The following is a 20,985-nucleotide window of genomic DNA, read 5'->3' as shown; positions in this document are numbered from 1 at the left end:
CCTCACATCTTTCTCTCTCCATGTCCTGTGTCTCCCAGAACATGCCATCTAGCGGCCCTGGGTGCAGGGTTCATCGTCTGTTGATCATGTCCTGTCGCCTCTCTCTTCTGCCTCTGACCTCATTGGACCTCATTCTCTCCCACCGCCTGTCTCCACTGTCTCCGCCTCGGCCAGGTGTTCGGGGCCGTCAGCCTCCGCACATGCATGTCATGGGGGACTCCTGGCCCTCCCCTGCCCCGCGTCTCACAGCTGCGTGCCAGGGCATGTGTGTGCGTGCGCAGGGCTTGTCTCTGGCTCCAGGTGGAGGCTGCAAGCTGTGCACTGCTCACTCCTCACATCCTGCGTAAAGGGCTCTAAGACAGTGGTCCACCTCGTGACTCGGGGACCTGGCCGGAGCCGGGCAGGGCTGCGAGGTAGACCCACTGGCTTCCACACAGGAAAGAGGGAGGGCGGTGCGGGAATGCTGCCAACTCCGGGAAACCCAGCTGACAACGCCCTTGTCTGTGTGATAACCCATCACTTGGTTGGGTTTCTTAACATCCCAGGCTTTTTAGTGAAGTCAGATCAGGAAGTTTTTGTTTTCTTGTGCCCCAATTATGTGCCTACAGGACAATGGGCCCATAGAATTACTAAAAAAAAAAAAAAAAAAAAAAGGAATTACAACAATTAAAAATCTGTTAAGAGGGTAGGTCCCATGTTAAGTGTTCTTACCACAATAAAAAATTTTTTAAAGAGTTACTGCCCAGACATTTATGAGCGCCTCACGTTGGCCATTGGCCGTAGGCCTCCCAGCCCCTGTCTGTCCTGGAGGCTCAAACGCCTAAACAGAGCTCTAAGTCCCTGTGTGGGGCTGGGTCTCTCTGTGCCCCGTGGAAAGGTCTCCGTTTCAGTTGGCCAGCTCATCTGGCAAATACTTTCACGTGCCAGGTGCCCTTCTAGGCAGGGAAGATAAATCAGTTCTCAAACAGCCTCCCCCTCCACAATAAACCACCCCAAACTCTGCCTCCATGGAGCTTACCTTCTGTTTGGAGAGTCCAATAGGAACCTAATATGTAAGTGGATTATATAATGTGCTAACAGGTTACAATAAGTGGTGTGGAATAAAATGGGCCCTAGGAAGGAGGGTGGGAGTGCTGGGGTTGGGGGGTAGATGCATGGTGGGAGTGGGGAGCATTTGAACAAAGACTAGGAGACGAGGGAATGAGCCATGGGAACAAGCACACATTCAGTGGCCCTGAGTGGGAGGCTGGTGTGCTCATAGAGCAGTGAGGGGCCACAGGGGCTGGGCAGAGGGAGGGAGAAGAAAGGAGGGAGCAGAGACCAGAGGGCCATGGGGCCAGCTCTTACAGACTATCCTCGGGATATTGGGTTTTACTTGGAGTGAGGTGGAGGGCTATGGGAGGCTTTGGAGCAAAAGAGTAACATAATATAACTCAAGTCGTTGGGGTTTTTTGTTTGTTTGTTTGTTTGCTTTTTGTTAATCCTAACCCAAGGATGTTTTTTCCATTGATTTTTAGAGAGAGTGGAAGGGAGGAAAGGAGAGGGGAGAGAGAGAAACATCAATGTGGGAGAGACACAGCGATTAGTTGCCTCCTGCACACGCCCTGAGGGCCAGGGGTCATTCCTCCAATCCAGGTACATGCCCTTGAGTGGGAACAGAACCTGAGACCCTTCCGTGCATCGGCCGACACTCTAACCACTAAGCACACCAGCCAGGGCCTAACTTAAGTTTTTAAAGGATCCCTCCCACTGCTTTGTTGGTTGTAGACAGCGACGAATTGAATGTTTCTGTGCTTCCTGGCTTCTCTGTCCAAACTCATCACCCCTCCTGAACCCCCTCCTCCAGCAGGTCTCCTGATAGACACAGGCTGTGTGCCCTGCGTGCATACCCATGCCAGGGCCTGAGCAGACACTCAGAAACTGACTCCCAGCATGGTCCCTTTTGCCTCTCTGGGCACCAGCATTGGCTTTTGTTTGTTTTTTCTACCTTCTTCCCTGTCCCAGGAAGACCACCCCACATCTGGGTGCCCTTCTGGCTTGGAAAGAAGGAGCAGGGGGTCAGAGGTAGAAGGTTGGGAGACAGCAGCCTCCTGCAGTTGCTCTGGCTTTCTCCTGGGCAGGAGCAGTGATGGCTTGTCCTGAGGCCAGCCCAGCCCTCTGCACGGATGCTCACGGTCAAACCTTGCCTCCTTTGTGCTTGACCTCGTTTCTCTGCTTCTCTGAGTCTCCTTATGAAGCCATGGGGACTAAGGGCAGGGATTGGTTGCTCCCTGGTGTCAGGGGAATAGGAACCTGAGGTTTGTTTTCCTGCCTTCCTGGCTCTTCTTGCCATCTGTCCTGGACTGGCCGAAGCAGAAGGGGGCTGAAGCCAAAAGTCCACTTGCTTCCCCTACACAAGAGGGGGGCAACCCAGGCTCTTGGGTAATAAATGTGTAGACAAAGATTACCTAAGAGCAGGGGAAAAATAGCATGTTCCTAAAAATAAAACAGATTTCTCCTACGAAATGAAAAAATGGACACCTCACACCCACACTTGTCAGCTCCATTTCATTTGATAAATTGAACATATATGAATGTCTTCTTAGAAATCAAATGTGTTTTATTTCTGTCAACTTTTAAAAAATACAGCTGCTGAATTTGGCTCCTGTCTGAGGTCAGGGTGCCTGTCCACTCCTCGTCCAGCTTGCTACTGACATTAACAGGATAATCATTACATCCAGATAAGCAGAGACCCACATGATAAGCTGAGATGAAGAGAGACCTGGGGAGGGACCCCTGGACTGTCCTCTGTCCAAAAGCAGTCTGTATGGTTGCCTTTTACCTGGTTCCTCTAACAAGCAACCCAAAGGAGAGGTCTCTAGACTGAAGGATGTGCTGGTGACTAAGGTATGGCAGCGTCGCATGGGACTCCTAGAGAGACAGATACATCTGAAATGCAACCCAGGGAACTCAGCAGACCTTATTATGGTCTGGGTGCCACCTGTGAGATGTTCCTTATGAGGCTGTGCTCAGGCCTGAAAGAACATTGCTCTGACTAAGTAGTAATCCCCACCAGCACTGAGTATGGCCACCTACAGCCTCAGATCCAGGCTTGTGAGGCCGTGGGTGGACCAGTGAGGTCTTCTGAAGACTGAAAGGGAGCAGTGAGGCATAGCCCCTAAATTCTTTTACCAGGGGAAGGGCTCCAGGATAAACAAAAGACGTGAGAGGGTGTGCATGAATTAGTTCTCTTTACAGACATTTTCATTTAAGTGAACACCATGGAGTTTTAAGGTGGGAAAGTCACAAAGAATACCCAGGAATGAGCCTAGGTATTCTGTGGCCAGTAGAGCTACCATCTCCCAGTCTTTATCAAGACTTACTGAGATTCCTGGGAATGACAGAATGTTCATCTGGCCATATCTGAGGGGCTGTTTAAGATGCATTGCACATCTGGCCAAGAGGAGGTAACTGGGACTGAATATACCCTCCTGTTTAAAACAGCCCCCGAATGGACAAAATATACAAAGTAGACGTTTTCAAGACATTGGACATCTGGCAATAAAGGGCAGTGATCCATGAGACCTGGAAATATACAAAGCGAACCCTATTGCTAATTTCTAGGTCATGGCATAGGGAAGAGAAATCCAAGAGGACTTCCTGGATTGAGGAGAAGTTGCTGAGAGTCCAGGGAGACTAAGGCAGCTAGAGGTCCCAATATAGATCATCAGGGAAGAGAAAGCTGCACAGACAGAGAACTCTGGAGAACTGAAGAGATTGCCTCTGGAAGTTTTGATTGCGTATAATCAGCTATACCCAACAGGCCAACGGATCTCTCACAGGCATTGCATAGGGAACAAAGAAAGGTTCTGTCTCAGAAATGGAGGATAGCAGTGCTCCACCCCTGCCTAATCAATCTTATAAGTAAAATTAAAAAGGATCAAACTATTTCCAAGTAACCTAACTGCACAAAAAACAAAGCTTGAGAATATGGAAATATCCAGCACCAAACAAGAAAAAATTCATAATGTCTGACATTCAATTAAAGATTATCAGACATACAAAGAGGCAGGAAAGCATGACTCATAATGAGGAGGAAAAAAATCAATCAATTGAAGCCGACCCCAAACTGACACAGATGTCAGAATTAGCAGACAAAACAGGTCAAGTAGTTATTATAACTGTATTTTAGGATTCAAAACATCAAGTAGAGACATAGAAGATATTTTTAAATGATCCTAACCAATCTTCTAGAGATAAAACTATAATGTGTAGGATTAAAAATACACCGGGTAGGATTAGACATTACAGAAGAAAAGATTACTGGATTTGACTACATAGTAATAGAAACTCTCCAAAATGGAACACAGAAAGAAAAGAAAATTTTAAAAAACAGTGAGGTATGTGACAATTTCAAGTGACCTTATATTTGTGAAATTAGAATTCCCAACAGAGAACTGAGTGAAAAAGTATTTCAAGAAATAATGGCTGAAATTTTTCCAAATTTGATGAAAGGTATAAATACACAGATCTAAGGAATTCAATGAACCACATGCACAAAAAACATGAAAGTAACTATGCAAAGGCATATTTTAAACAAATTGGTCAAAACCAGTTATAAAGTCTTAAAAGCAGCCAAAAACAAAAGCCACAATATGTAAAAATGAACAAAGAATATCAGATTTCTCGTTGGAAATAAGTGAGAAGACAGTGGAGCAACATTTTTAAAGAGCATCTCTAAAATAACCTAGAATTTTGTACCCAACAAAAATAACTTTCAAAACTGAAGGCAAAAGAAACTTTTCCAGACATACAAAAGCTGAAAGAATTCATCATTAGGAGAACCATGCTACAAGCAATGTTAAGGGGAAAAACAAAAGCCCTTCAGGCCAAAGGAAAAGGATAACAGGATAAATACATTATTTTCTAATTAGATGTCTCTTCAGAAGCCCTGAAAACAAGGAGAAAGTGGAGTGAAATATTTAAAGTGTTAAGAGGAAAAAAATGCAGCAATCTAGAATCCTGTATCCTGAAAAATTATCCTTCAAAAGTGAAGAAGTAAATACTAATACAAACAAAAATTGAGGGAATATGTTGCCAGCAGGCCTGTCTTGCAAAAAAATATTGCCCTGACTGGTTTGGCTCAGTGGATAGAGCGTCGGCCTGCGGACTCAAGGGTCCCAGGTTCGATTCCAGGCAAGGGCATGTGCTTTGGTTGTGGGCACATCCCCAGTGGGGGATGTGCAGGAGGCAGCTGATCAGTGTTTCTCTCTCATTGATGTTTCTGACACTCTCTATCCCTCTCCCTTCCTCTCTGTAAAAAAATCAATAAAATATATATTTTAAAAAAATTAAAATAAGTTCTCTGGAGAGAAGGAAAATAATACAGATCAGAAACTCAAATCTACATAGAGTAAGGAAAAACATCAAGAAGGATTAAGTAAAGATAAAATAAAAGCCTTTACTTTTCTTATTCTTAGTTGATCTATAGGATAAGCTTGTTCAAAACAATAGCAATGTATTTATGCTTATATATAAGCAAAATGAATGATGAATGACAGAAGACATCTATGATAGAAGGAAGGGGAGGGAAGAATTAAGATTATTATGTTATTATAAGGTATTCACATTGCCCATGAAGTGGTATGGTGTTATTTGAAAGTAGACTTGTATTACTTGGAAATGTATATTGCGAACTCTAAGGCAATTGTTTAAAAAAGGTTTTTTAAAAAAGAAGCATAACCAATATTCTAGGAAATTGATTCATATAAAATATTCAAAATCACAAAAGTCAAAAAAAGTGTAAGACAAAAATAGTAACAAAGAACGAGGACAACAAATAGAAAACAATAATAAATATGGTAGATATTAATCCAACTATATAGATGATCACTTGAGTGTCAATAGTCTAAATGCATCAATTAAAAGATAGAGATTGTCAGAGTGGATCAAAAAACACAATTCAATTATTATCTACACGAAACCCACTTTAAATATAAAGACACATACAAATTGAAAGTGAATGGATGATGGAAAATATACCATGCTAACACTAATCAAAAGAAAGCAGGAATAGTTATATTAATTTCAGACAGAGCAGACTTCAAAACAAGTAAAGTTAGGGATAAAGAAGGGTGTTACATAACAATAAAGAGGTCAATTTCTCCTAGAAGACGAAACAGCCCATAATGAATATGCACCTAAAAACAGAGCATCAAACTATCCAAGGCAAGTACTGATGGAACTGCAGGGGGAAGAGATGGATCCACTATCACGGTTGGAGACTTCAACATCCTTCTATCAGAAACGCACAGATCCAGCAGACAGGAAGTCAGGCCATAGGTGAACTCGGCAACACCATCCATCAACTCGACATAAGTGACATCTATGGACTACTTCGCCCAACCACAGCAGAATATACATTCTTCTCAAGCTCACATGGAACATTTGCCAAGAAAACTGCCTTTGGGGCCATACAACACACCTTAACAAATTTAAAAGAACAGAGATCATGTAATAAATCAATATAATTCATCATATTAACAAAGTAATAAAACAACAACCATATGATCATCATAATAGATATAGAACAAGGATTTGACAAATCCAACATCCATTCCTGACTAAAAACCAAAAAAACCTCTAGGCAAAGTAGGAATAGAAAAGAATGCATTCAACCTGATGAAGGGCATCTACAAAAAAACCTAAAGCTAACCTTACACTTTATGATGAATGCTTTGACTCTAAGTTCGGTTACAAGACAGTGATATGTACTCTTAGTGCTTCTGTTCAACATTTATTAGGGGTGCTAGCCAGTACAATAGGGCAAGTAAGAGAAATAAATGGCAACCACATTGAAAAGGAAGAAGTAAACCATTTACTCAGACAACAAGATCGCATGTATAAAAAAATCGAGTGGAATCTATGAGAAGTGATTAATAAATAAGTTCAATAAGCTTGCAAGATACAATTTCAAGATATAAAATCAGTTGAATTTATATACTAGCAATGAACAATTATAAAAGAATACTATTTACAATAGCATTGAAAAAATTGAAATACTTGGAGATATATCCAATGAAAGATGTGAAAGACTTACACATTGAAAACTACAAAACATTTCCGCGAGGAATTGAAGAAGGCTTAAATAAAGGCAGAGGTACACCTTGATGATGGACCAGAAGACTTGATATTGTCAATTCTCTCAAAATGATCTATATATTTGATGCAATCTCAATCAAGATCCCAGTATGCTTTTCCCCCCAGAAATTGACAAAGTAGTTCTAAAATTCACATGAAAAGACCTAGAGAATGAACAGAGTGGGAGAAATGAACAAATTGGGACTCATCCTACCTGACTTCAAGATTTATTACAATGCTATGGTAATCAGTACAGGGTGGTATTGTCATAAAGATAGATAATCATTTTCTCTTCTGGTCCCTGGCACTTCGGGAGTCGCGGGCTTCTGGGCAGAGATGGTGAAGTCCAAGAACCACACCACGCACAACCAGTCCCGAAAATGGCACAGAAACGGCATCAAGAAACCCCAATCACAAAGATACGAATCTCTTAAGGGAGTAGACCCCAAGTTCCTAAGGAACATGCACTTTGCCAAGAAGCACAACAAGGAGGGCCTGAAGAAGATGCAAGCCAACGCCAAGGCCATGAGCGCACGTGCTGAGGCCATCAAGGCCCTGGTCAAGCCCAAGGAGCCCAGGCCCAATATCCCAAAGGGCGGCAGCCGCAAACTCAGTCAACTTGCCTACATCGCTCACCCCAAGCTTGGGAAACACGTTGCCAAGGGGCTCGGGCTCTGCCAGCCAAAGACCAAGGCCAAGGCAGAAACTAAGCCCCAGGCTGCAGGGAGCTCCCAAAGGGGCTCAGGCTCCTGCTCCCAAAAGTGCCCAGGCTCCCGCTCCCAAAGGTGCCCAGACCCCCACAGTAGAGGCCTCTGTCTGCCTATGTGAGGACGGAAGGACTGGTGGGGCCCCTGGGCTGCTGTCTGCGTGGCGCTGGAGTCCTTCTGTGCTATTTGTGCAAATAAACCTGCGGCAGGATCTGTCACACAAAAAAGAAAAGAAGATAATCAGTGGAACAGAAGAGTCCAGAAACAGAACCACGTGTGTATGAATGACTGATTTTTACAAAGGCGCAAAAGCAATTCAATAGAGAAAGGAAACTGTTTGCAACAAGTGGTACTGGACCAATTGGATATCCATATGCAAAAATGAATTTGGATTCATACTTTGCACCATGTACAAAAAAAAACTTGAAATGGATTATAAATTAAGTCTAAAACCTAATAAAAAAATTTATAGAAACATAAAACTATAAAACTTCTAGATGAAAACATAAACGAAAACCTTAATGACCTTGGGTAAGACAATGATTTCTTAGATAGAACACCAAAAGCACAATCCATAAAAGAACAAATTGATAATTTGAACTTCATCAAAACTTCTTCTCTGCAATATGCCCTGTCAAGAATATGAAAGACCAGGCACAGATTGGGAGAAAACATTGGCAAATCTGATATAGGTCCTGTATCCAGAATATATAAAGAACTCTCAGAACTCACAATAAGAAAACAAACAACACAAATTTTAGAATGGACAGATACTTAATCCATAAAATGTTCAGATGGCAAATAAGTGCATGGAAAGATTCTCAACGTTAGGGAGATACAAATTAAAATTACCAAGAGATACCACTACCCATAAGAACAAAATGAAAAAGATTGACCATACCAAGTGTTGACAAGGATGTGGAGGAGCTGGTACTTGCATACACTGCTGATGGGAATGGAAAACGGGACAGCCACTTTGGAAAACGCTTCGGTTGTTTCTTGAAAAGTTAAACGTATACATATGACCCAGCCATTCCACCCCTAAGGATTTCCACAAAGAAAAGACAGTGTATGTCCACACAGGCAAGCAGCTTTATTTGTAATAGCCCCATGTTGGAAACCCCAAATGTCCATTAGCAAACTGTAGTCTATCCATCCAGTGGAATACAGCTTAGCAATAAAAATGCAAAAATCATCGATTCATGTAACAATATGGATTATACCCAACTATTAAGTTGAGTGAAAAGCCAGACAAAAAAGAGTGCACACTGTATAATTCCATTTATATAAAATTCAAGGAATCCAAACTATAGGAACAGAAAGCAGATCAGTAGTTACCTGGAAATGGAATGGTGAAAGAAAAGATTACGAAGCATGAGGAAACCTTTCAGGAATGATGGGTGTTCCTCTCTGCATGATGGTTCCAAGGGGTGTATACCTATGTCAGAGCCCATCAAATTATCTACTTTAAATACAGGGTGGGGCCTGGGTGGCTCAGTGTTTGAGCGTCGACCTATGAACCAAGAGGTCATGGTTCGATTCCCAGTCAGGGAACATGCCCAGGTTGCAGGCTCAGTGCCCAGTGGGGATCATGCAGGAGGCAGCCAATCAGTGATTCTCATCGTTGATGTTTCTATCTTTCTCTCCCTCTCCTTTCCTCTCTGAAATCAATCAATAAATAAGTAAATAAACACAAGGTAGAGCAAAAGGAGGTTTACAGTTGTTAATATGCAAAATACAGTTCATAAAGCTGTTGTAATAATCATAAGCTGCATGTCTTCCTCCATACAAACAACTGTAAGCCTACCTTTGCCTTACCCTGTATGTGCACTTATTGTATGTCAACTGTTTCTCAATAAAGATATCTTTAAAAGATATTAATGGGCCCTAACCAGTTTGGCTCAGTGGATAGCGTCGGCCTGCGGGCTCAAGGGTCCCAGGTTCGATTCCAATCAAGGGCATGTACCTTGGTTGCGGGCACATACCCACTAGGGAATGTGCAGGAGGCAGCTGATCGATGTTTCTCATCGATGTTTCTAACTCTCTATCCCTCCCCCTTCCTCTCTGTAAAAAATCAATAAAATATATTTTTTTAAAAAAAGATATTAATGGGTCCTGGCTGGTTGCTCAGTGGTTAGAGAATTGGCCCCCAGACCAAAGGGTCATGGCTTTGATTCCTGGTCAAGGGCATGTACCTTGGTTGCAGATTCTATTCCTGGCCTCAACTTGTGCAGGAGGGAACCAGTCAAAGTGTCCCTTTCATATGGATCTTTTTCTCTATCTCTAACTACCCCCCCTCCTCCCTCCCTTTCACTTTTTTTAAAAATCAATGGAAAAAATATCCTCGGGTGAGCATTTAAATATATATATATATATATATATATATATATATATATATATATATGTATGTATATAGCAGATTCTAGTGAAAAGACCACTCTGACCAACTGTGCCTTAAGCAAGTCGCTGCACCTCTAGTTTCCTAATGTAAAAAGTAGGAATAATATTACTTTCCTTGTAGGGTTGTTGTAATAATAATTTAAAATAACATGTTAGATATCTTTTATACAAAATAGATGCTCCAGTAGTAATAGAATATAATAACGCTTTCAAAATAACAAGAAGAAAAGTAATTACCTGAATCTAAAGTGCCCTGCTTGCATATCTAGAGAGATTTCTTTGGAGGGTTTGAAGGCCATTGCCCCTGGCTTCCCAATTCCTTAGGTCACAGATTCACATACAATGACTTGCAGTTCATATGGTGGTAATATTTGACCCACCCATTTCTCTTACTCTCCCACATCTCTGTTCCTAGTTTGGTCAGATCTGAAAGGAGTGTCTCTTAGTCTCTGCCACTGCACAACCCTACCCACTGGCCATCCCACTACCTCATGGTCTCTTTATCCTCCTCCTAATGTTGAGACCTGGAACCACGCAGACTTGTAGCGATCAGTCAGGAAGAAAACTCTCCTGGGAAGATTAAGAGAAGATGTGTGTCAATCACATAGCATGGTTCTGGGCTCATTGAGACATGTAAATGCTGGCCATTGTGGTTTTACTGAATATGGATGAGGTCACCTGTTCTTGCTCCTGTGTCCCCCTCAGACACCCAGAGAGCTCTGCAGTAGTCTTTGGAGCCAATGAATTCCCAGTCCGGTCTAGGCACGTGGGAGGAAAAGGAGACACCATCCCTGCCCTCAAAGAGTGCACAGTTCATGAGCAGCTGAGTGGGGAACATGGCTGGATTCAAAGAGGGGGAAATCAACGTGAATGGAAGTCGTTGGGAAAACATCATGAAAAAGAGGACAAAGAGAACCTTGTTTGTGTGTGCTGTGTGTTTGCAATCCCCAACCCTTTAGCCTGGTATAAGGCTTGTAATTGGACCTTAATTAATATGTTTTGTTGAACAAGTGAATGAGGGTAGCTGGAGATGGTATTGTCAGAAGGAGAGAAGGGCTGGGAGCAGCTGAGGCCCAGAGCTGGGAATCAGGAGGGCCCATTTGGCTAAAGAAAGGCCCCGCCCAGGAAGGAGCCTGATGCGGGGGATGGGGTCGTGGTGCGGGATGAATGGCAGAATGAAGAGCCTGGACACTAGCTTAGAGTATCTAGCAAGGTACTCTGCAGGGGGCAGCGCCACCCATACCCAGGTCCTCCCTTTGACTCTGTTGGGTCTTCAGAAGCTGTAGGTACACTCCCTAGTTCCCCAGACAGGCTGAGCCAAATGGAGACTCTTCTAGTTCCTTCTCCCACCCACAGATTGGCACCTGCTCTGCAGGGGAGTCAGAGGCCCTCTGTCCCCTTTTCACAGGGACTCCCCATTCCTGGCTAGAGGAGCCGCCTGACAGGACAGTGCCCATTCTGCTGGCACACAGGTTCTCACACATTTACACGTGCCACTCGTGCTCCTAGTCACCTCTGAACATCAGAGAACCAATACCAAAGCCAATCAGAAAACTAGCAGGGACTCCTGGCCGAGCCAGTCAGGAAGGAACAGACGTTAAGAACAGGCTGTGCTGACCAGGGTACCGGGCACAGTGTCCTGAGCCAGCTGGCTCCGGTCCCACCTGCTCACTGCTGACCAGGAGCTGGAACACAACTCACGGCCTGCAGGCAAGGAGCTCAGGGCAGAGGACTGAGGTGGCAGCTGACCTGCCTGGTGCCTCTTGGCCCCTGTTTCGAACCCTTAGAGCCCTCCCTTGCGTCTCTTGAGATTATTCAAGTTGCTAGAACCATTTGGCAACGTGAGGAAAAGTTACTTCATCCCAAACCAAATGATTTCCCATTTGAGCACTGCACCGAGGCCTGTGGGTGTTCAGTGTGCCCACTAAACCCCTCCAAGGCAGCTCGGTTTCTGGCCCTGGACCTGGGTGGGCTGCTCCCTCCCTTTAAGATACGTTCCTAACAGATGCTCCAAGGACTGTGCTAAAGGGACGTTTTGAGCAAAGAAAGAACAACATTTCTTTCTGCCCAGCCGTGGAGAAGTGGGGTTTTCCTCCATTGGAGACAGATTGGAACACAAGTCCTTTGGATCAAGGCTTCTTGATCTAGCTCTGAGCTGGAAAGGAATTCCATTCTCTTTGCCGTCCAGCAAAGGCGCCCTCCTCTTTGCCCCTCTCCCTGGCTGCCCCCACCCAAACCAGAGCCTTGTTTCTCCTGCCCAGGTGCTCTGGGCAGCAGCCACAAGCCCTGAGCAATGGAGTTTGAGCTTGGAAAGCCCCTCGCCCGGAATGTGCATGCCTCTCTGTGGCCGTGGCCGTGGCCGTGTGTGTGTGTGTGTGCGCGTGGACTTGCACGTGAGCGTGTGTGACAAAAATCGCTTCTGGAGCATGTTGCCCTCTGTCTGCCCATCCAGGTTACTCCTCGCTGCAGGACGAGCTGCTGTCCCCTGCCTCCCTGCACTACGCGCTTCCCTCTCCGCTGCGTGCAGACCAGTACTGGAACGAGGTGGCCGTCATAGACGCCATCCCCTTGGCGGCCACGGAGCATGACGCCATGCTGGAGATGTCTGACATGCAGGTGTGGTCCGCGGGCCTCACACCCTCTCTGGTCACTGCTGAGGACTCCTCTCTGGAGTGCAGCAAGGCCGAGGACTCTGACGCCACCGGCCACGAGTGGAAGCTGGAGGGGGCGTTCTCCGAGGGAACCCAGGGCCCCACGCTGGGCTCTCTGGACCTTGTGGAGGATGACACAGTGGATTCAGATGCCACAAATGGCCTTATCGATTTGCTTGACCAGGAGGAAGGTCAGAGGTCAGAAGAGAAGCTGCCAGGTCATAAGAGGCAGGAGGACTCGACAGGTGCAGGGCAGGACTCAGAGAATGAAGTGTCTCTTGTTTCAGGCCAGCAGAGGGTGCAAGCCCGCATCACAGAATCCCCCACTGTGAGTCGGGTGATGGAGACAAGCCAGGACAGGTAAGGGCTGGGCTGCCGGGGCGGGATGCCTTTCCTCTTCCTGGGTTTCTGGGTGACATTGTGCCCAGCATTGAATGCTTGGGTGCTGCTGCCCACCCTGACTCTGTGTTCTAAACATCCTGGGACAAATCCATTCAGTATCACCAGCTGGCCTCCGAAGCCGCCCAGAGCTCAGTCTGACCCCTGTCCTGTGAGAATGGAACTGTGGTCTGCAAAGGCCAGTTCCTCCCCAAGACACTCCTGGCTGTGGCCCGCAGGAGAGAGAGGCTTAGGGTGTTGGGATGGGGGCGCACACTTAGGAGAGAGGTTCTAGGCTTGGAGGAACCACGTCTCTAAGTGCAGCTGGGGCTGGGTGCCCGGGCCCCTGTCACTGTGGAGTGCTTATCGTTGAAGACCATAATTAGAAACCTACAAGCCCCAGGGCCTGGGAAGTCGTTCGTATGGTCACGCAGCTTGCGTGTGACAGAGCTGATAATGGTGCCCTTTCTCCTTTACCTTTTTGAAACAGTGAGGCTGGTGGGTTCATCTAGGGCAGGACAGAGCTTTCAGCTGTCAGAGCTGGCTGTTCTTGTGGGTGACTCCTCACCAAGCTCCCTGTGACGAGAGGGCCTGGTGCTGTGCCAGCAGCAGGGAAGCATCGGTGGCAGTTCGGGCAGAAGGGCCTTGTGCACCTCGGGGACCCAGAGAGCCCTCAGACACAGAGCTCACAGCCACACCGTGGACACCACACTCCCGGTGCTCGGAGTGCCGAGGGGGCTCGCGGCGAGAGGGAGAGGGGAGACAGGCCTGGGGCGGGTCTCGTGTTGGCCCTCCTGGATCGGCTGGCACAGGAAACAAGCGACCGCAGCTGTTTCTTCCATGTCACTGTGCTTCCTCAAAATTCTCCCTAAAGCAAGGACACAGTTTATGTGTTCCAGAAGGCTGTGGCCACCCAAGGAGCTCAGGCCCGGCCAGGCCGTGGGAAACCTGTTCTCATGTCCCCTTCCCGTCCACACTTCTCCACTCAAAATGTGGAGCTGACTGGCCAGTCCCCAGGGTCCACTCAGTGTGGCCCAAATACCATTGGAGGAGGGAGAGGAAGGTCGTTTAGAAGATGCAAGGATTTATTTAGTTCCCAAACTAATCCTTTGAGTCGGGGGAGGGGGAGAATTGGACAGACTGAGCCTGTGAGGGTTCAAAGTGAAATACTGGCTTTCCTATGAGAGAGACCATCTTCCAACAACCGTGATGGCCATTCATCCAACAACATTGATTGAACACGTAGCTGTGTGCTGGCCCCTGCACCGTGGCCACAGCGGGGTCACCAGATGAGGAACCAGAAGGCCTGGACGCTGGGCCGCAGGATGTTACAGTGTGGCTCTGGGGCCTTGGTCAGCCCTCTGATGGGGACGAATTTTGTTCACTCACTCAGCAATATGTCTTGACTGCCTACTATGTGCCACGCATTTATAAAAAATGCCTAGGTACTGGGGATACGGCACTGAACAAAACAGACAGTCTCTACCTGTAAGAAGTTTATATTCTAATGGAGAAACTGATGGTAACCAAGATAAAGTAAATAAAATTAAAAGAGAAATGCTAGATATTAAGTGCTAAAAAGAAAAATAAAGCAGAGAATGGGAGCAGGAGGTGTGGGGGGCAGGGGGAGAAGGGGTGGTTGGAATTATAGATAAGGTGGCCGGGGAGGCCTGGGAGAGTGACGTTGGAATAAAGACTTAAAGGAATTAGGGGTGACATCCAGCCGAAGGCCCAGCTAGTGCAGAGGCCTTGGAGTAGGGCATGCCCGGCACAGGCAAGGGACAGTGAGGAGGTCGCTGTGCCTACCGTAGATCAAGGAAGATGGGGTTGGGGAGGTAATGAGGCCAGACGTGTCAGGCCCTGAGGCTCATAGAAAGACTTGGGCATTTACTGGGAGGAATGCAGAGCCATTGGAGGGTTCTGAGCAGAGGAGTGAGGTGACCTAAGAGATGCCTTGAGAGCAGCCTGACATGACCCGGGGTAGAAGCTGGGAGATGAGCGAGGAGGCCAGTGTGGTGATGTGGACCAACATGGTAGCCGTGGTGGTGGCAAGAAGTGGCTATGCTCAGCGTATATTTTGAAGGTTGAACCAAAAGGGGGTTGCTTACAAATAAGACATGGAGTGTGAGAAACGGAAGTCAAAGGGCTCACCAGTGTCCTTGACCTCACAACTGAAAGGATGAAGGTGCCCTTTACCACCAACTGGGGAAGACTGGGCGGAACTGGCCTGACCGTGTCCTCAAGGTCCCTGTTAGGAATCCGGAGGAGAGGTGTTGAGACCGTTTCCCACCTGCAGTTCAAGGAGGTGGTGCTGGAGACAGGCACCTGGGCATGAGCAGCATGCGGATGGGGTGTAAAGCCATGGCCTGAGCGCGCTCCTTTAGGAAGTGGGTGCAGATAGAGCTGAGGTCTGAGAATTGGGCCCTGGGTGCTCCAATGTCCAGAAGTCAGGGAAATTAGGAGGAACCAACAAAGGAGAGGCCAGAGAGTGGGGGGAAACCAGGCAAATGGGGTGTCTCAGAGGCCACAGAAGAGTGTGTTTCCAGGGGGAGGGACTGACTACCTCTCAGGTGAGCACAGAGATGAGGACTATTGAGTGCAGGTGGCCTGGAGGGCTGGAGGGGAGGTGGGAAAGGTGATGGGTGTGGAGGCCCCATGACTGGATCTTTGGTGTGAGCCTAGTGCCTTGGGAGCCCAGAGTAGGGCCGTCCACTCAAAGGGAGGGCACCAATGGCACTGGTACCCGTGGCCCTCCCCATGTGGACAGCATGGATGGCCCACCTGTACCTGTCTGGACAGGGCAGTCAGCTATGTGATTTGCTCACACTCTCCCGTCCCTCAGGTGGGCTGTAAGGGTGTGTCCTGGGTGAGCCAGGGCTCTGGAGGGGGAGGGTATCTCAAAGAGCAGAGGCTGAAGGGTGACCAGGTGTCCTTTCTCTCTTCCGGGACTCCAGACTGCAGGACTGGGATGGGGAAGGCTCCATTGTCTCGTACCTGCAAGATGCTGCACAAGGCTCCTGGCAAGAGGAGGTCACGCGAGGCCCACACTCATTCCAGAGAACCGTCACCACCATCAAAGGGCTGGAGCCCAGTGGGTCTCGGGAGTATGAGAAGGTCCTGGTGTCTGCGACTGAGCACTTGCAGCCAGAGCAGCCCGAGGCCGAGAGCCTGCAGGCTGACTGGGAACGAAGACGACAAGGCCACCGAGAGCGGGTGCAGCAGGCAGAGAGCACCTTCTCCCAGCTGGTAGAGGTGAGAGCCCGCAGGCAGGGGCCTGCTGATGCCTCTCCCAGCACCAGGCCACCTCCTCTTCACTCAGCCCAGAGCCGAGCATGTTTATTTGCTTTAAGCATTGTGGTGTTGGCTTCACTTTCTCTAGAAGCTTCCTTGGTCTTGGTCTATCTGTCTGCCTCCTTGACCCCTACTGAGGGAAGGGAGGGGCTGACCTGTGTGGAGCTCCTGAGCGCACTCAGGCACAGCCTGTGCTGTCATCATCCTCACAACTGCCCGGCTCCCAGAGGTGATTCCCATCTGCAGCTGATGGTTGAGCAACTCGCCCAAGGTCATAGGGTCAGAAGTGGGCTTTGAGTCCAGTCTGGCTGACTCCAAAGCCATGGGTCTTGTTTTCTCTTTTCATCATGTTTTAGAAAGGACTTAGAGCTGGGTGTTGGGCTAACTGGTCCAACCATGGTCTGCATGGCTGTGGACAAGCTCCTCTCTTCTTGGCACCTTGGTTTCCTCACTGGTAAACGAGGAGTGAATGGATTATTGCCAAGGTTCACCCAGCGGAATTCTGGTTCCGGGGTGGGCTCATCAAGGGGCACAGGAGAGGGACGGGGAGAACCTTCCCACCACAGACTCGCTCTCCTCTCCTCCGGTTCCCTGGCCTCACCCTCCATCAGCTCCCCCTCCTTCCATCCCTTTCAGTTTGTCCTACTGTACTTTCTTTGTTCGTTCACTTTTATCTTCATGCTCCATTCCCATTTTCTTGCCCCTCCTCATTCCCACAGGCATCCACTTTAATGTGGTTTTTGTTTGTTTGTTTGTTTAGATATATTTTTATTGGTTTCAGAGAGGAAGGGAGAGGGAGAGAGTGATAGAAACATCAATGATGAGAGAGAATCATTGATCGGCTGCCTCCTGCATGCCCCACACTGGGGATGGAGCCCGCAACCTAGGCATGTGCCCTGACCAGGAATCAAACCATGACCTCCTGGTTCATAGGTTGACACTCACTGAGCCATGCCAGCCAGGAATTAATGTGTTTTTTGAAAAAAAAAGTTTTATTATGAAGAACTGCAAATAAATACAAAACAGACAGAATATCATATCAACTCTCCATGCACACACCACCCAGGCTGCACAATTACCTACTTATGGACAATCTTGTTTCATCTGAACCCCCATCCACTCTCTCCCACCTCCCCCAGATTATTTTAAAGTAAATTCCAGAGATCTTATTAATGTGTCTTTTTTAAATTTACGGGTTCTGATGAAATTGGCGTTGCTGGTCTGTGCCCATTTATTTTTAATGTGTGCATGAGTGTGTGTTCTGTGTCTCCTTTGGCTTCTTACTGTTCAGTCAGCACAGTTTCCTCACCCAGGAGCCCCCTCCTTCCTCCTGGTCCCGCCTGCTGCTTCTCTTCCTGTGCTCCTACCTGAAACCAGTGCCTGCAGGCACCCTGAGGACCGCAGGCCGCACGCTGGCTCCACAATGGTCCCAGGCTGCCGACGGCCAAGAGCTGCTAGGAATTAATCGGGTTTTATTTAGAGTGCGTCCTTGCCAAGTATGTGCCTTGGACAGGACAGGCGGCTGCGTCCATTTTTAACCCCAGCCCACCCCGGTGCACGTTTTGCTATCGAGCTATTCCTTGGTCCCCACTGCTGCTGCTCCCAGTAGCAAGTGCTCGGCCCAGCGCACAGGAGCTCTTAACCAGGTTTGGACTCCTGACTCCTGGGGAAAGAGAAAGACTGCAGGAGCGATATTTTCCATCTTTCCTCTGCAGTCAGCCTTTGGTGAGGGAAAGCCTGGAGAGAAAGCAGAATCACCCCAGAGGATCAAGGGAAAAACCCTCTAGGTCAGCAGTTCTCAACCTGTGGGTCGCCAACCTGTGAGTCGCGACCTCTTTGGGGGTCGAATGACCCTTTCACAGGGGTCGCCTAAGACCATCGGAAAACACATATATAATTACATATTGGTTTGTGATTAATCACTATGCTTTAATTATGTTCAATTTGTAACAATGAAACTGGGGGTCACCACAACATGAGGAACTGTATTAAAAGGTCGTGGCATTAGGAAGGTTGAGAACCACTGCCCTAGGTCATTTGGTCCATCTGACTCATTTACAAATGAGGAAACTGAGGCCCAGAGTGGCTGAGGGTGTGTCCAGGGTCACACGATGAACCAGCATCAGAGCCAGGAGAGGCCAGACCTCCTCCTTTTCCCCAGTGGGTGTGTCATTACAGGGGAGGGGGGGGGGGCGGGCGGGCACACCTAACGCCTCCCCAGCCTAGGACAGGATTGGATGGTGTGGATGAGCTGTTGTAATCAACTGGCAGGACCCAGGGGATGATCACGAGGTCCATTTAAGGTGATGGTGTACAAAGCACCCATTTGCCAGTATTTCCAGTGAATCTCTTGAGAACAGTGACACAGAGAGAGAGAGAGAGAGATGCCTCATCATTTGGGGCTTGGGAGGCAGGCCTGAAATGATCGTGAGCCCGCCAGTCTTCCCCTGGAATTGGACTCTTCTTGGCTGGGCCAAAACCAGATATGCTGTAGCTTCTATTTTTCCAGTGTTTTCTTGTTGAAATGAGGCAGTGCTGTGCCATGGTGGTGGCGGGAGTTTGAAATCTGACTCCTTCGTTTACTTACTCTTTCACACAGGCAAGTGCCTTAACCTGTCTGTGCCTCCTTTTCCTTTGTGGCAGGTGATAGAGCCTGCATGGTAGGATCATTGCAAGGCTAAACTGAGTTAGTATGTGAAAGTGTTTGCTGTTATTGTTGACTAGAGGCCCAGTGCACAAAATTTGTGTACTGGGGGGGTGGGAGGGGTGCTTAGCCCAGCCTGTGCCCTCTCACAGTCCGGAACCTCTCAGGGGATGTCCCCCAAGGGGTCCTTAGCACTGCCATGAAGGCAGGAGAGGCTCCCACCACTGCCGCTGCGCTCTCCAGCCATGAGCCCAGCTTCTGGCTGAGCAGCGCTCCCCCTGTAAGAACGCACTGACCACCAGGGGGCAGCTCCTGGTGGTCAGTGCACGTCATAGCGACCAGTTGTTCTGCCGTTTGGTCAATTTGCATATTATCCTTTTATTATGTAGGATAGTGGTGGTACTCACAGCCCTGTGGTCTTCACAGCACTCTCGAGAGCACTTTAATTCACCCTCTTTTAAGGGAGGAGGAAACTGAGGCCCAGAGGAGGCACCCAGCTTCCCCAACTCCCCACAGTGAGGGCGTTGTCAGGTCAGTGTGCTGTGTCCCAGATCTTTGTTCTCTCTGCCACGTGGAGGAACAGCCTGATCCCAAAAGTGAATTCCTTTCAGCCACAGCTGCTGCGGCCGCATTTGTGAATCAGCTCTGTAAAGACGGGCTTAATGCGCGTGGTTCCTGCTCTTCGTGGGCGGGCGTTGACAGTCAGCATGGGAAGAGCCTTTGAGGACAGGCCTGAAATAGACACGCTGGTTACACGCTTACATTTAGGGCTGCTGTGCCCGGTGAAGAGGCTGATGGGAACTGCACAGCCCCGCCACCTGTGCTGGGCCCTGCTGCGCTGGGCCTGGGCAAATCACGTATCCCAGGGCTATTTTTGAAATAAACCCCTAACTCTCCAGGGTACTAGCTGGTCCCATCCCCATGAGATGGGGAGAACATCATTCTGATCAGGCAATAGCAGCCCAGGGAAACACACGCCTAACTGCGGACACTTACTCTCCGGACATTTATTTTGTGGAGTCCCTGAACGAGAACGCTTCCCTGGGCAGAGCTGCCTCTAGTTCCATGGGGGCGGGCAGGGAAGAAAGGTGAGGGGCCATGTCCCTCCTCAGGCTCTCGGTGGGGCGGGGCAGGGTCTCCCACAGTGACTTTGACATGTGCTCCCAGTGCCCGGGACACACACACCTGCCGGCTTTCTTCTCGCCCCGTTGGACAGCCCCAGCAGCTGGGTTGGAAGCTAAAATTATCAAAGCCTGACGTCACCCAGGCAGGAGGGTAGAGCCTGGGGCTGCTCAGCAGCAGGACACTCAGGCGGGCAGTTCCAGTGAAGGGCCGGTCAGTGTTCTGCCTGGAGAGAAAGAGTGGGAGCCTGAGGAGCAAGGATGGGAGGGGTCCTGGAAGGCCTCGGGGGTCCAAGAGGAGAATGAGAGGTTGCACCCCTGCAGCGGCCAGAGCCCTGGCTCCACTGGCGCCCGGAGGGCGGGCTGGTGAGGATGTGGACTTTCATCACCCAGCTCCTGGTCACCTTGGTGCTCCTGAGCTTCTTCCTGGTCAGCTGTCAGAACGTGATGCACATTTTTAAGGGCTCTCTGTGCTTCGTGCTGAAGCACATCCACCAGGAACTGGACAAGGAGCTGGGGGAGAACGAGGGCCTGAGTGACGACGAGGAGACCATCTCCACCAGGGTGGTCCGGCGTCGGGTCCTCTTCAAGGTAATCGCCAGGCCGGCGGCAAAAGGCAGGCCTGGAGCTGGAGGTGGGAGTGCGGAGGCCAGAAGGTCAGGAGGCCGGGCTGA

At 48.4% G+C, this 20,985-nt stretch overlaps 2 protein-coding genes across 11 annotated transcripts in view; both read left to right on the top strand.

Moving 5' to 3' along the window:
• Window positions 1–20,985, top strand: part of ANK1 (ankyrin 1) — a 135,347-nt gene that overhangs the window by 103,353 nt on the left and 11,009 nt on the right. For 8 of the 10 annotated variants that reach the window (XR_004965727.1, XM_036297062.1, XM_036297061.1 and 5 more), the window contains 2 exons: window positions 12,679–13,237; window positions 16,210–16,507. Coding sequence is in view for 9 of the 10 variants with exons in the window: in XM_036297062.1 (XP_036152955.1) it covers window positions 12,679–13,237; window positions 16,210–16,507 (857 nt within the window). In the remaining variant the exon portion in view is untranslated. Of the gene's footprint in view, window positions 1–12,678; window positions 13,238–16,209; window positions 16,508–20,479; window positions 20,903–20,985 lie in introns of those variants that run through there. The other 2 variants (XM_036297070.1, XM_036297069.1) reach the window with 2 other exon arrangements.
• LOC118649746 (60S ribosomal protein L29-like) lies at window positions 7,441–7,962 on the top strand. Its single transcript, XM_036297071.1, has one exon. The coding sequence runs from the start codon at window positions 7,456–7,458 to the stop codon at window positions 7,945–7,947; it is 492 nt and encodes a 163-aa protein (XP_036152964.1). The 5' UTR covers window positions 7,441–7,455; the 3' UTR covers window positions 7,948–7,962.

The sequence above is a fragment of the Myotis myotis genome, unplaced genomic scaffold (genome assembly GCF_014108235.1).
Source record: "Myotis myotis isolate mMyoMyo1 unplaced genomic scaffold, mMyoMyo1.p scaffold_m19_p_3, whole genome shotgun sequence".
NCBI classification, from domain to species: Eukaryota; Metazoa; Chordata; class Mammalia; order Chiroptera; family Vespertilionidae; genus Myotis; species Myotis myotis.
This window is presented reverse-complemented; position numbering and strand designations above follow the sequence as displayed.